This window comes from Akebia trifoliata, chromosome 3, assembly GCF_017979445.1.
Source record: "Akebia trifoliata isolate Shusen 1 chromosome 3, ASM1797944v1, whole genome shotgun sequence".
Taxonomy (NCBI): domain Eukaryota; kingdom Viridiplantae; phylum Streptophyta; class Magnoliopsida; order Ranunculales; family Lardizabalaceae; genus Akebia; species Akebia trifoliata.
This window is the reverse complement of record NC_141377.1, coordinates 1,981,498-1,997,624: the sequence shown is the minus strand read 5'-3', so window position 1 is coordinate 1,997,624 and position 16,127 is coordinate 1,981,498. Positions and strand designations below refer to the sequence as shown.

Sequence of the window (16,127 nt, the reverse complement as noted above, 5' to 3'; positions counted from 1 at the left end):
TCCAAGAACTGAACCAAATTGATCGGTTCTCCCTTTTCATAACCCAAAACTGACCACAACTTATTCCAAACCGAACCAAATTACATTCGGGTCAAATAATTTCAGATCAAAGGCTCAAACTATTCATACTTAATTTGCATCAGATCAAATCACGCTTGATTGTTGACCATGTCACCTCAAGGCCATTTATTAGGTTTTTAGCCCTTGCAAGAGATTGAAGAAGGGAATTATTTACATCATTCATCATAATCCTCAAAGCCTTATTCCAAAAATTTGGAGTCAACTCTGTCCAGAAACTTGTCAAAATGTTTATATCTATTCTTTAAAATAAAATAAAATAAATAAATAAATAAATAATTACTAGGTGTTTGATCCTCTTAGAGAACCTAACTAAACCATGGGGCATGTGCAGTCCCCCTCGCCCATCTATTTTTGCCCCAACAAATGGTGGCTTCATTGTTATCTTACATCATGGGCTCAGACCCACCCACCCATGGGGCCAGTTCATTAATCCCATCAATAGAAAGTCCTCAAATCCAATGGATAGAAATGACCAATCAAGCTGACCTTATTCATGGTCCACCAATGAATCAATCAAAATTATCTCAACGGGTCGACTGACACTTGGATCAGAGATAATTTGAAAGTAGTACAAAACCTGTTTATCCAAACACCACAATGGAAGAAATGAAAATACGACAGAGTGATAATTTCAAAGACAAAATTCCCGAACATGGTTCTAGATAGAGTGAAATGGAAGACCATGTTTGTTTATCTGACCCCAACTCTTTGAGCTAAGGCTTTGAGGAAATATGAGATGGGGCCAAGCACCTTGAACAAGATTACATTTTTCGGGAAAACGGGTCATTTCCTGTCTACATTCCACAAAACATTCCATTACAAAAATATACACAACTGGCTAACGCTTCCACATAGTGTTATGGTTACTTGTATGTTAAGGTAACAAAATTACTGACTCAAAACAGTTCAAGAGCTTACTCTGATTTGAAATTCCCGAAGATGATTTTTCAAATGCTTGACTCTATCTTTGTTGGATCCACTATGATGTCTCTAGTCACCCAAAAGTCTCACACCTTGGTACATCGCTCCAGGTCGAAGATCATGCAGAGTGTCAACACTTCTGAAGCCACTCAGCTCTCTAAGACCAGCCCAACCACGGCGTGCAAGGAAATCACGAAAGTCGTCTTCACTATAAAGTGTCTTTTCTTCAGTACGAACAAGTATGCGATCAGATTCATCGTAGATGCAAATTTTTATCATCAATCCTGAAACAAAAAGGTTAGAATTAATGCTTAGAAGAAATGGAGTTGCTTAATATGAATCTATTTACAGAATTACCCTCGTCGAGGTGTAGAGAGTAAGTTCCCAAAGGCATGTCCCTATCAAGACTCCGAACAATCTCGTCTTCGTCCTCTAACCAAAATGCCCTCCTGGTTCTTAATCCAAAAGCGGACTTGATTGCCTCCTTGATTGCGTCTGCAGTGCCATCTATACCAATTCTTTTAGTAAAATCCCCCCATTTGACCGAAATAACCCTTCCCCCATATGCCGAGTGACCCTCCCCGCCTGCCAAAAAAGGGAAAGAAATTGCTTGTAGATGTAAATTTTTGTGAGCCCTACAATGTCTAAACAGTAATTTCCAAGCAAGGTTGCAAAACTTAAATTGGGCAAGTGACCTTCGTTATTTGGACTCATGAGTCTTATAAAATATTTTATACGTGTAGAACAGTAGACAAAACATAATATGTACTTAAATAATATAAAGATGAGTTCCTGTTTGTGTCCATAGCTACAAAAATGCCGTACTCGGACGAGCTATCATTGACGGGTAAGTCCTCAGGTAACGCAAGACTCAAGAAAACTAATTAAAGTCTGGGGGGTTTATTTTAAGGTAACAATGGACCTGAGTTCTGACATGGTAGGCCTGAAAACTAGCCGAATTCTTCCGAGTCTATTTCTAATATGTGAGTCGCCGAGGAAATATCTAGGGGGGGTTTACCTACAATTTCTTTTTGTAAATATTTCAGTGGAAATCACTATTAATTTCATGAAATAATTTGATGAAACATAAATCTTGGCCAAAATAATCAATTTTCAAATACAAAAACATAAGATTTTGTTGAACAGTAAAACTCAGCAGAAATATACTTTCTTGAAAAACTATACAAAAACTAATCAAAATTACAAAGCACTTGAAGGAAGGGATTGTAAATTACACTTGATAGTCATTCATTAGTAGAAATGAACTATGATTAGTTAAATATCTCTGTATCATCTTATTTTAATGCATTTAAGCCTCTTACCGCATTCATAAAAGCACACACATACAATCTTTCATGTTCTAATTACTTGAATATATTAATAATTTATTTATAAAAATTAAAAAAATATAGTAATGAAATGCATGAATGGAGTATTTAGTAGATCGTTCATTTAAGCAAGTATTTTAATGAAATCTTGTATGTAGTTAATGTGACATTAATATTCTTTTCTCCATGTAGAATATTGAGTTGAACGATATTCCACACTTCATACAATTTTTAATGTAATTTAATGACCGATAGTGTTTCATGTCTGTTTTATGACTTCCTATATTTTCAATGAAAAGTTTCTCAATATTGCCATAATTATGCAACATTTCTATAATTTTCATGAAAGTTGTATTCATTTGCACACAAGATAGACATATTTTAAATTCCTGGACTTGCGAAGAAAGACAATGAAAATCAAAATTTAATACCTTGCTTCTGTAACACGGTCATCTTGAGATATGTTGAAAATCAAAATTGGGTTTAGAATAATTTTTTTTAAAGAAGTGAATGAGAAAACAGAGGAGAAAGAGGGGTTTGCCTCGACGAAATCGCCCTCTTCTCCATCTTACATATGTAAAAGAAACAAGAATGTAATTACATAAATGCCCTCAATAAGTTAAAAAGACTATTCTACCCCTACTTAATTACTTAACAACTAAACCTATCAATAAGAATCATGGTTTTAAATATCGTTTGAGACCGGGATGACTCGCCCGAGTCGTCTCGGTCTCATTCAACAACGATACGGATATGCAAGGTGTCTCAAGATTCACATCATCTCGCGAGATAAACAAGATGTCTCGGATGATATTTTGAAAATCTTGGCCAAGTCAACAAGGAATTTGTAGATTTTGATCAAAATAATTTAATTTTTTTTAGAATTTAAATATTAATTATATATATAAAACAATACTTTGTGACAACATTTTCTAATATATATTATTTTATTAAAAAATTATAATTATTTTAATCTTAATATATCTAAATCAATCGATATAAATTGAGTTAAATGGACTGTCTTGTCCAAGACAAGTTGACTCGTATGAGATAACCAGGTCTTGTCCATGGATGAGATGAGACGTTCAGTTTTGAAACCATGATAAGAATACTATAAACAAGATATAATATGTTATAGAAATGATACTTCCTAACAAAATCCAATAAAAAAATTTAATTTGCGTAATTACCATTTCCAGGAGTCACTCTCCAATTCCATGGAGGAACCCCATTGGCTCCACCAACTGCATCAGCCGCTGTGATTGCAAGGGGGTGTCCATCATGATCCAGACGCCTTTCAAGATTGAGAGTTGACCTGCCACTTGCTGTATACCATGCAAAATAAAGTAATTTAAGAGGGGGGGTGGGTGTTGAGTGGAAGGAAGGATGACTTTGCTCAAAGACAGAAAATTTACTCGAAAAAAAAAAAAAAGACAAATCCATCTTGGAGAATACGAATAAAACAACCAAAATTTTTTTTTTTTTGATAAGTTAAAATTTATTAATAAGGGAAAGTAAATGGGGTTGAGGTGACCCCTAAAGTACAAAAAACTTATCAAAAGAGGAAAGAAAGACAAAACCCCTACTTCATCTCCAGGTTATAGATATTTTCCCATCTTACAACAAAATCCTCAAAGAAAGTTCCCTTAAATTCTTTAAAAGCCTCCCCCCAGAAGAACAACCACCAAATCATATCACTTGTTGAACAGCAATAGAAAATATTCTCGAACTTCATGTATAGGAAACCTATACGAGTTACTCTCTTTAGGAAACCTAAGATTGGCTCAAGACAACATACGGTTCATGAAGCCATTCTAAGGCTTTACTCAGACGGGTAAAGAGAAGTGAATATTACAGCTAACTGTTGACAGGGAAATTGCATCTAGATTCGCTCAGATTTACGAAAGGTTCTGTTTTACCCCTTCTAATTGACATTTTTAAATCCTGGAAATTGTTCTTTACAGCATATATGACAAAAAATAACTAAAATCCGACGTGGAAAGTTAGATGTCAACAATTCCATTTTTTCAATACATGATCGGTATTCTATAAAAATCTTGGAGTCTAATGTGATTCTATATGATATAAATAAAATCAATCATACAATCTCATCATAAGGATCTTTTAGTGTAAAGTACAAAAAATTACAAACCGGGGTCCATTCATCTAAAATCTGAAAAGCAATCACACATGGCATTTCTTGGTCACCAATATGGTGAACAATTACAGGTTCATCTCACTCAAGTTTATCTATATCAGCATCTCATGACATTTTTAAAAGAGAATAACAAAAAGGTTAATAATTATTTGCAAGTCAAGTCTTGAGTAACATATATATAACTTGTTGAGGTTTGGTTAATGTCAGATTATGAAACTGCATAATCTTCACACCAAGAAAATTTATAATGGGGCCTAATAAGAACTATTCAGATTCATTCCTTCATCAATTTGGGGTATCGTAATCATAAATATGTCTTAAGAGGAAAACACAGTCAACAATTAAAAGAAAGAATATAACTTGATGCTTCTAATTTGCAAAATGAAGAGTACTTTAAACCGTTTTGGAACTCAAAAACAGCACAATACCTTCCACGGATCCAAATGGAATACTAGTATCCTCGAGACCTAAGTAAGCAACAACAACCAAGAAAACATCAGAATCAAAACCAAACTCCTCCAAACAAAAGCAACAACTATAATGAATAGGACATCATGTTCACAATTGAAGTTCAAACCCGAAAGGAATAAACAGTAAAATTTGCGAAAGTAAATGTTAACACTATCCATACCATATTTGTAGATTGAAAAAACACCACCAGCCGTATAATAAATAGAATGGTTGCTAGACAGACAAGCAAATCAATGAAAATAGTCTGCTCCAGATCCTTTACTCCTGTGTATCAGTTTCAAACCCAACTCCATACACATTTACACCATGTTTTCACACAAACTGAACGTCTCGTCAGGGTAACGGAAAATACATGAGGGTGTCAGTTAGCTGGGACACGTGTCATTAATGCATCTAAGCTATTGGGCTTGCAACAGACTCTCAGAGTATATCAGTGTCAAAACTGACAATATTCACCAACGGACAACAGTTGAATGGCTCATCCAATGGTGACCTATAGAGCTATTCCAAGACAAGATGTGTCAACCGGTCTGGGAAACCGCTAGAATGCACATCCCAATAATTTCATCATTTGATGATCTATAGAGCTAAAATTATCAGACATCTTCTATCAAGCAAACTCAGGTTGATGAAGTTGTAGCTCAAATAGTCTTTGTTGTTTACTCCCATATGTGAGGTCTAATGGTTCAGCCCATTTGATCGGTTATGTACCAACACCAACAGGAATAGATGTGAAACACAGGGCAAGAGGTACACTAAATCAAAGAACTTAATATAGAACACTGTGTCCCTAGGCAACAAATAGTGTGTGTGCCCATGAAATACTTTAGGAATCAAAACATCAACAATGTTCAAACATAACCCTAGTAAGGAGACGTTCCTATTTCTTATGATTCAATATGGCTGCTTACAAGGGGACCCTTCTCAATTGGAAACAAATTCCCAGCAATAGTCACATTGCTACTCTTGATGTTTAAGTTTTCCTTTGGTCTATTGTACGATATGAAGATTGACTACAAGTCAGAGTGACTAGGAGGCTAGCTCCAACGAATACTCTGGAAATACATAGCAGACTTCCATTGATAGATTAAAATAAATAAAAATCATTTATTTAGTAAGATTGTGTGCATAATGATGAGAGAGGGGGAGGCACTAACATGATTTGGTTTTTGGTTTCACAGAAGGGAAGTGGCAATCTCAAACAGTATGGTAAACAGTAATCTTAGAAAGCACTTGCGTTGTGTAATATACAGGGACCTAAAATATGTGTAAACTTTTCTTTTTGACAAAAGTATAGAAATTTATTAACAGAGACAAACAATAAGAATACGACAAAACCAACCTGGGAGGTTGAGATGATCTATCATTGAAGAATTAGGAAGAAGAAAGCATTTAAGAAAAAAAAAAACGATGCATATATGAGAGAGACTTCTCCCAGTAAACAATAGTATCCCATCTGAACAAAAATTCCTAGAAAGATAACACTATAAAATCTCTACAAATTGAAGGCAAATTTAACATGGGAATTTAACGAAAAGAACAATAACATGAAATTTTGCTTCTTTCCCATAAAAACCACAAATGTAGTATGTTTTTTCCTTCCTTTTTCTCTTTTTTCCTTCAAATGTCCAATAAAGCTCCAAATCGAGGGAAATGTTGAAGTGTACCAAGTACCAACTACAAAACACTTTGGCAACTGGCCTAGGTGTGGTCCAGTACATCAGAACTATAGAAAGATACATCTTAGAGGAAACTTCAATCCCCAAACAGAAGAGACTAGAAGATTAGAACTCAAAATTAAATGTGAATTGGAAATAAAAGGAACTTACTAAGAATACACTATTCCGGTTCCAGATCCACAATCTTTCTTTTTGCTCAAAGGGAGAGATAATGGAACTATCAAGATGAGATAGCAAGCAATCTCCCAGTCATTCAAATGTCTCAGGAAAAACTATGTCCCAAGTGAAATCCTCCTCATTCCAATCATGCAATTCTTGAATGGGAATTCTTTCCTGAAAGAGAGTGAAAAGCACAAGAAAAATCCTCTTTTATAGGGAAACCCCATTGTCCAACCCAAGCTAGGAAAGTCTGCACTAGATCTCCACAAGCACTTCCCAAGGAGACTCTTCTCTCTCAATCAAGCCTTGCCTCAATGATCTCAGTCTTCCTCAAGTAGGTACATAGATTAGACAGCCTCATTAACAACCAATTAAGGCACTCAAGAACCTACTGTGATCTATGGAGGCCCCAACAAAGGGAAGTGTTGTACACAGGCTGAAGGTGGGATATACAATTAGTGGCAACTCTACAGCCCAAATCCCTGACATTTGAAGACATTGTTTTCCCATTCATGGATTACAAAAAGATTTTCTCACTCTTCTCAACAAGTATGCACATTTAATTTTTTTAAAATAGAAGAGGGGAAACAGAGAGTATGAGCACTTGGATGTTAAATAATTTTCCTTAAGCCAGATGCGTAGACATGTTGCTAGCATGCATAGATTTGGCACCAAAATTTAATGGTCCCTCCTAATAGATTTATAAGGACAAAAATCAACGATACCAAATGATCTCAACCATGGCTAAAAATCTCATTCATCTTTGAATGTCTCGACCAAGACATCTCAATCTTGGAAGTTGCAAGATGGGACATTAAAATTTTGGCCCGATTTATTCCATGTTGTCTTCATAGTGATGTCTCATTTTTTTCATATGACTATGAAATACCTTGAGATTGAGCCTTTAAACCATGATTTCAACCTTCAAATATCCCTATTTCTTTGGATGGTAAAAGGAAAATCCATTAGATCTCCAAAGAGAAGTCTACAAATCAAATGGTTAAACATCTTCAATCATCCTCAACTTTGGCTCAGGCTTCTTTTTGAGATTGTGTGCAAGTACAGTGCTTAGCAACCATTAGTTTGGGTCTGAGTACTCATGCCCAAAATGCTCCTAGAAAACTATGTTGTTATGTAATGATTATGAAAACAAATCTGGTATAGAAACTTTGAAACTAGATTTGGAAATTGTTCTATAAGCATTACAGAAGTGATCTATTAACAGAAGTTTTGATGAAACTGAGAGTAGTTGTACATATCGAAGAAAAAAAAAAACTTATTGTTGCCGTAGCTGGTGATGATAGCAAAAAAGGAATGAGGGAGCAAGAGCTAGATTTGAACACAAGCAACACCAATTGAGATCAACTGAGATTCTTCAATTTCAGGAGATAACAATATAAGTTCCATAAGTCAACAAAATGGCAAAGTTGTACCAAGCATAACATGAATGAGATAACTTGAAAAGTCCTATTAGATTTGTCTGAATACGTATAAAGTCATGCAATGTGGAAAGATATTTCAACAGGTTATGTCACAACGTTTGTGGAATGATAGTGAGGGAACAAAGAAGATACATCTTGTTAATTAGAAGACTTTGAGCCTAGTATGTTGCAATAAGAACATGAATGTTGCTTGTTTGGAAAATGGTTACGGAGGTTTGAAGTTGAGCAAGATGCCTTAATTCTTATGGAAGTGTGTAATCTCTATTGTGCACTAGACTAATGTTACTTTCTGAAAAGCAAGAAACAAAAGCTGATATAGTGCTATTGCCATATTATCAAACTGACATGTAAACAAAGAGACCTGAAGGACGACATACACACAATATATCTATTAATATAACTATATCATAAGAAAATTAAAAACAATCTATCATAAGATTGTTCCCCTATTGTAACATGACCATTTTCAGTTCTACTAAGAGCCAAAGTTTTTTTTTTCTTTAACCCCAAGGGGTTGGTCTAGTGGCAAGCCGGGGCTTGATAAGCTCCCCAGGAAGGGTAGGTCAAGTGCTCAAAACCCCATGAAGCTATGAATTCCTTGGGGGCATCCTCCAGGGTCCGGTTGACCCTTGACTCAACTAGTTGCACATAGGACTTTCCGAGGGGGCGGTGCATGTGACCGTGGGATTAGTCTCATCCGATGGGTGGGGATACCCATGATAAGCAAAAAAAAAAAAGGAGCCAAAGTTTTTGTGATCCCACGTTGGAGATTTTGGACACTAAACATCCCGAGCAGAAAGAAGACAGGTTTTCAATGACCCAAAATTGTAAATGATTGAACAATTTGAGGACGTTCTTCAGCAAGTGTTTGTGTTAAGACCCAAACCAATGCTCCAAAAATGCCTAGGCGTTAATGGAGTGGAAAGTTAAAGTCCTAACCTAAGGATTGTAACATACCCCCACGCTTCAAGGTTGAGGCCCTCGTTGGCCCACTATATGGTGAGCCCCCCCCCAGCCCCTTGGTCTTCTTTCTAAGTACTAAGTACCCCTTTCTCTTTTTTCCATAAGTCGCCCCTTCCCAGACTAATCACGGTGGCCTAATATGGTGGATCCCTTCCATATCCCATACTATGGTAAGCCCCTTTTTTTTTCCATAGCCCACACTATAGAGGAGTCCATTTTTTCTCTCATTTTTTTAGAACCCTTCCATATCCCATACCATAAAGGAGCCCCTTTTTTCCTTTGTTTAAACTCTCAACAATCGCCTCCCATGACTCGAACCTTGGACGTCGTTTGACTCTGATACCAAATGTTAAGACCCAAACCAATGCTCCAAAAATACCTAGGCGTTAATGGAATGGAAAGTTAAAGTCTTAACCTAAGGATCGTAGTGAAGGACCCAAGCTATACATGGTAAAAAGCAAGTGTAATTCTTAATCCTGAAGGCTTGCCAAGTAATGGGTTATCTCTATCCATCATCATCTACACCTATACCATATACTGTGTTGCAATTTTGAATCCTTCTTCGTAATTTAGCCCTATTTAGAGCCATATCTCCATCCCCAAAATATAAGTATCTTACATTTGCTAAATAGTTAGGCAACCTGATAATTGTTTAGCTCTATGAAAGAGACTTCAATTATATAGCAATAAGATTGAATTTTACCAATTTACAAAAAGTAAAATGTTCGTGCAACTAATATTAGAAAGTGAACAAACAATATTTCTTACATTGCAGCACAACATCAATCTATTATTAAACCAAAAAAGTAAGAACCTAATCATGAAATCAAAAGTACGAAATCGATACCTTTATCCGAGAATTGAATATAGGAATCAACTTTGGAAGATGTTGGACTCTTGTAAGGTGCATTCTTGTTCCTCTCTCTAAGTAATTCCTCTAATTCTTTGTAATATGTCATCTTCGCCGAACCACTCCCTCTGTCTTGATGCTTTGCCTTCTTGAATTCCTTCAAAAGGTTCCTCCACTTATCGGTGCACATCGTAGGCGATCTATCAAATCCCTTTTCCCTCATTTTCGATGAAATCTGATCCCAAAGATGCTTGTTTGATTTCGAAGTATTGAAAAGGCTGTCTACTTCTCGCCGAAAGCTGATGAGGCTACAAGTTTCCTCTTGAACCCAAGTCTCAGCTCTCTTCTTGGGCGCCTTTACCTCATGTTCTTCGCCACTACTTTCGGCGAGAACCATCTGTTGTTGTTGTTGCTGTTGAGGCTGCAAATTACCATTGCCAACGACTTCGATCATCATCTCTCGCCCTTCGTCCTTATAGAAATCGACATCACGAGGCTTATCGGGCAAATACATAGCTCACAACTCGATACGGGTGAAAAACAGCAATAACAGCTGTTTTAGAGTAAGATTTATGGAAATAATTTATGGGTTTTAAAATAGAAGAGATGAAAAACAAAACCCATTTCTCGAATTCGGAGATTATATTGTTCAGAAAATTATAGAACAGGTGGAAAGTAAGAATTAAGAAAACTGTTCTTCTGGCTCAATAAGGAAAATTAAAAAGGGGAGAATAAGATTTTGGATTTCTTACATGAGGAGGATAGAGGGAAAATAACCCATATTTCGGATAAAATATGGATGCAATCAACTGTATGAGATTCAAATAGCTCTAGAGAGAGGTAAAAGTGGGATATGGGTTTAGTAGAAAAAGAGACAAAGAAGAAAACCCATATAATAGATTCAGGGATTGAAGTCGTCTTTCATGGAAAAAAGAAAGAGAGACAAAAAATGGACAAACAGAGTTAAAAAAAAAAAAAATCTCTATCTTTCTTCTCCCTCGTTTTGTTAAAATTCTCCTGATGTACACACAACTCACAAAAGACTTCAAGTGGACTCTTTTTTGCTGTACTTCTTTCTCGTGCGAGATGAAGGAGAAAGCTAAGAAACAGGTATCTCTCAGACCGATCACCGATTTCGTAAATTCAGGAGTTCAATAATATTACCGAACTCCCCGTATCGTTTCTCGGCACACTGTTTCGGGTCCCCTGACCATGATTGTTTGTGTCACAATCATGGTCTTGAAACTCGGTTTTGTGTCTCGTCTCATCCATGTCAAATACCAAGTCATCTCGGACGAGTTTTTTGATATGTTTGAAACATCTCGTCCAAAAATTTGCAAAATGAAAGTGAAATATTAAATCTCGTTCGAAAAATTGACTTGTTCCTCCGTCTCTTTCATGCTTGATATCGAGATGACTCGGATGAATTTTGAAACCATGGTTACAATTCTTAGGTTAAGACTTAAACTTTTCGTTCTATTAAAACCTAGGTATTTTTGGAACATTGGTTTGAGCCTTAACATTTGGTATTAGAGCCAATCCGTTCGAGTCATAGGGACATTAGCATTATCCAATGCTTATTTTTTCCAACAATACTTACCATCATTTTGTCTTTTAATAAAAAAGATAAGGACATGTTAGTCTTTTACACAATAATACATTTACTATGTCATTAATAAATGCGCATTTATTATATTGGCATTAATTGCCAAAACATTTATTATTAAAAAAAATATTTAATTTAAAATACATAAATACTCATAACATTTATTATGTAAAATGTAAAAGACTAATACATCATTGTCTTTTTCACTAAAAGACAAAACAATGAAGGGTATTATTGAGAAAAAAAAAAGTGTTGGATAATGCTAATGTCCCCATGAAGTATTGGACATTAGCCTTCCCCATATAAATAAAGGGACTTATTGATAATATGAGATATGAAATAGATTCTAAAAAAATGAGAAAAAAAGAGACTTCTCAGTAATATGGGATATCAAAGGGGTTTGAAAATAAAAAGGATTTTCCATAGTAGGCCACCGTGATTAGTCCAAGAAGGGGTGACTTATGAAAAAAGAGAAATGAATATCTGGTACTTGAAAAAAATGCTAAGGGATAGGAGGGGGAGGGGGTATGTTACGATCCTTAGGTTAAGACTTAAACTTCCCACTCCATTGATGCTTGAAGTATTTTTGGAACATTGGTTTGGGTCATAAATAATTTGATCATCAAATCATCTTTAAAGGACGAAAATCACAAAATTGAAGCACGTATATATAAGTACAAGAAATGTTTGGAGGCCCTAAAGAGAGCCCAACATTGCACTAAACATTTTTGAAAATAGGGGTTAGAAGTTTCGGAATGGGATGATTTGTTGCGAGGGTGATCTTTATGATGAAGAGATCATCCTAACAAAAAATCAGCTCATTTTGAAACTTCTATCCCTAATTTACAAGTTGAAGAATCGTGGACCGTCCAATTTTTATAATCACTTTTGATGAGGTCAGGAGTTTTCGGAATAAGCTGTTTTTTGGTGATGATGATCCCCTCATCGTAAAAATCATCATCACAAAAAATCAGTCCATTCTAAAACATTTAGCCCATACATTGAAAAAATGTTTGACTCTTTTTTGGGCCTTTGAACGCCACCTTATAAGTATTGGGCATGTTGTAACATCAAATCATTAATATCATAGCAAAAAAATTCGGATTTGATAATTATTAGGTGGGTTTTCACTTCGGTTAACTCGAAAAGTTTCATAAAAAAACTAAAAATTTTTCAGAGATTATACAAAATTTCATTTGGGATTTCTTACAAAAATCCATCATTTTCAACATCTCTAGAAATCCTATCTTCTTCTTGATGTTTAATTGTTGAAAAAAAATATTGAAGGTGAAGGGTAAAATGTTATCATGTTCCATGATTAACCAAGGAATCGCTAATTAATTTGTCGATTCATTGATTTAATCCACTAAACCCTAATTCAGATAATTTTGTGACTGATTAATACTTCTTATTTTTCTATTTAGGAGAAGCATATAGTATGTATCAATAACCAAAACCTCTTATATCATTTTTTGGACTCAATAAGATGTGTGTGTGTGTGTGTGCGCGCGCGTGCGCGCGCATGCCCGTGTGTGTGTGTTTAGTTGATTGAAAGGGTTTGAATACTTTTATTGATAATTGGTTGTAATTTCAATATAAAAAAGAAAGAATATGAAAGTAAAAGATGTTGTAAGATAAAAAGAAGATCGAAAAGAAAATAGATATAGATGGTGAAAATGGATACAAACACGATTTCAATAATAGCACGTGTGCCCTAAAACATAATTCAATGAAGAAACATGATTCGTTTAGATGATTTCCAATCTATGGAATAAGTAATCAACGGGGATGATGATGATTACTTCTTTCTTCAATCAAGTTAACTCGTTGATGATTAAACACCGAAGGTCAACACCTTAATAGATGCATGAGAGTTGATATTGTCCAACCAACACCCCATTCAAGTCAATGAAATCATTGTCATGGTCAATAAGAACCCAATCTACACCCACTTAAAAAAGGCAACACAAGATTTCAAAAAATGATAAAATAATCAAATTGACCCTAACAAAATACTCTCTACCCCCTCTTAAAAAAATGCTATCAAATTTTTTTATTGTGACTTAGTAAAATCCTATCGAATTTACCTAAAAGAATTTAATAGAAAGTTACCAATCGACAAACTACGGAAACCTATTTGTTAGAGAAAATCCTATGATCCAAAGTATAAATCAACAAGAACACAAATAATATCACAAGACACAAGATATACGTGATTTGGCCAAAACATCGACCTATGTTCACAGGCGAAAAATGACGATTTCACTATGATAACCAAAAAAGAACAATGCTATAATTTTTCTCTGCCTCTTGTATATCTCTCTTACCTCATTAGGGTTTCATCTCTTACCTTTTATATACTTAGGGTTACAAAAGGGGGTAAACGGGTCGGATTCAAGTCCAAACCAAATGGGTCCAATATTTTAAATGGTTCATACAGGTTATTAGCGGATCATCAAAAGATCTGGGTTAAATTCACGATAACTCTTCATATACAAGAATAGAAAATATAACCCGATACTATTGAATCCTATTATGTAGATTTGGTAGGATCCTACCATAAATCTCTATTGAAAAATTAGGTACTCACATATTGAACAAAACTTTATTTGATTTTTTTTATTATTATTGAGATTTTTTAACAACCCTTAGACTGAGGATTGAGATTTTCATGGTAATTACTAACCTAATTTTATAAGTTCTAAGGATATTGCCCATTATGTCATGAAATTCTCGTTGAAAGCTTTTCTGAAACCTCATAGTTGGAAAGAAGAAGAATGAGCAAGAAAGAGGCAAAAGGTACTAAAGAAGAAGAAGATCGAATGTGGGTGCATAAAGTAACTAAAAAAGGTGGGTGCATAAAGTATTTTAAAATTTTGGGAAAATACATGAGTAAGTGAGTGAGGAGAGCACAAATGATGGGTGCAACTAGCACACAATTTATTTCAACTCATTGACACCGTGATAGCTATCACCTTTGCATGAACGATTTAGTCACCACCACTGACTAAATATTTCATATAGGGAGACTAATATGAATTTTCACAAATGAATAAATAAACACTTAATTCAACATTTGGAAAGATTTCCCCAAATACCAAACTAGAACAAAATTAGTGGGATATAAGGCTTTGTTGTTGTAGTCGAATAAACCAATCATTCGATTGTCCCTTCTTTCCATCCGATTGGGTTGTGTCGATTATAAGATGGGTAGAATTTTTTTTTTCTCAAATTGATCGCTATTTTGACTTCATATTAATTATTTTTATCAGTGCCCATCATTTCTTCTACATACTTGTCTCCACTATGTTAGTGGGAATATAATTAATTTTTAAGATTAATTTTAAAAATCAACAAAGATAATATTATAAAGCATCAATAAAGATTAAAGTTTCTATTTACTAATTAAAATTATTTAATTTATAAGAATATGTACAAATTAAAAAAAAAAAACATTGAGTCAATAAATATTGAGGATGGTGACCGAGGAAGAATACACAGACTTTAGAACATAAACTATTAACCCTATCAACATCAAAGAATATACAAAAGCGAATATAGTTAGCTTGTTGCACCAATAGAGGAGCCGACTTTGATCCATCAACCTTCCAACAATGCATCGTGGCGTATTCTTTTGAGTTCGCTGAGCCCATAAATGCTTTTGAAACCTTGTACCAACGATTTGAGATCAGTTGGCTAAATGAATCGTGTTAATTCATTTAATTCTGTCTAGATCAGGATTTTATTTCTTCTAAAAACCTTAATTCAAACTGTTTGTGAGATGTGTAGTATTTTTATTGGACTTGGACTTCAAGTGGACTTCAAAAAGGACCTTTCCCGCTGTGGAGTGGGGCTACTTGTTTAGGCCCATGCAGGTTTTCAGGGGCAGTGTGCCAATTTTGTGGGCATATATTGTATTTTTGGAGTAGATTTTCTTTATGTTTTTTACTTATGAGATTTCTTGTGACTATGGACAGAGAGTCTACAATCTTTATTGTTGATAGTAAAATTTTCTCTCTCCTCCATGGAGGTAAGCAATTTGTCAAACCAGGTAAAAATTTTTTTGTGTGACTTTGAAGGATTAGTAGTTAGGATGGGGTTCAAGAGGTTTGAATCTAAGACCTTGGAACAATCCTCAAAAGTCTTACTACTTAGCTAAGTGGTCATTCTTGAAAAACTAGGTAAATTTTGTGCAATCGTGTTGTTTTGCTTTTATCCTTACTCTTGTTGTGCTTCCGCCCAATTCAAACTATTCAAGGTATTTTTTCCCCATATTCGACCTCGTTTTCGGCCCTTTAATTCTTTAAACTTTTCTACCAAAAAAGTCCTATTTATTATTGAAAAAGGAGGGGGGGGGGGTGGTTTGAAAGTAAGGGCACTTAGGTAACTTTCCATTAGTCTCTTCTAGTTGACAGAGAGGTCAGAGAGTATGTGACCAATAAAATTATAGTCAAGAACCTTAGTTGGGA

General features: G+C 35.0%; 1 protein-coding gene across 2 annotated transcripts; it reads right to left on the bottom strand.

Moving 5' to 3' along the window:
- Nucleotides 1–710: 710 nt before the first annotated feature.
- LOC147405451 (trihelix transcription factor GT-1-like) lies at nucleotides 711–11,267 on the bottom strand. 2 transcript variants are annotated; one of them, XR_015175956.1, is made up of 6 exons: nucleotides 10,050–11,267; nucleotides 4,917–4,955; nucleotides 3,521–3,655; nucleotides 1,360–1,587; nucleotides 1,000–1,286; nucleotides 711–875 (listed from the first exon to the last, which is right to left on the bottom strand). XR_015175956.1 is itself a non-coding variant. In XM_086433197.1 (5 exons), exons 1-5 carry the CDS (start codon nucleotides 10,564–10,566, stop codon nucleotides 1,072–1,074), a joined length of 1,134 nt encoding a protein of 377 aa, XP_086289323.1. In that variant the 5' UTR covers nucleotides 10,567–11,267; the 3' UTR covers nucleotides 745–1,071. The 2 variants fall into 2 exon arrangements, 1 of the variants encoding a protein (XP_086289323.1); XM_086433197.1 differs by having other exon boundaries at nucleotides 745–1,286.
- Nucleotides 11,268–16,127: the final 4,860 nt, after the last annotated feature.

What these genes read in the sequence shown, in the direction of transcription:
- LOC147405451 (XM_086433197.1), bottom strand. Translation starts at nt 10,566, where the DNA reads ATGTATTTGCCCGATAAGCCTCGTGATGTCGATTTCTATAAGGACGAA. An exon ending in TCCATTTGGATCCGTGGAAG is followed by an intron (nt 3,656 to 4,916) that starts GTATTGTGCTGT and finishes CATGGTATACAG; the next exon opens with CAAGTGGCAGGTCAACTCTC. An exon ending in GAGAGTGACTCCTGGAAATG is followed by an intron (nt 1,588 to 3,520) that starts GTAATTACGCAA and finishes CTTTTTTGGCAG; the next exon opens with GCGGGGAGGGTCACTCGGCA.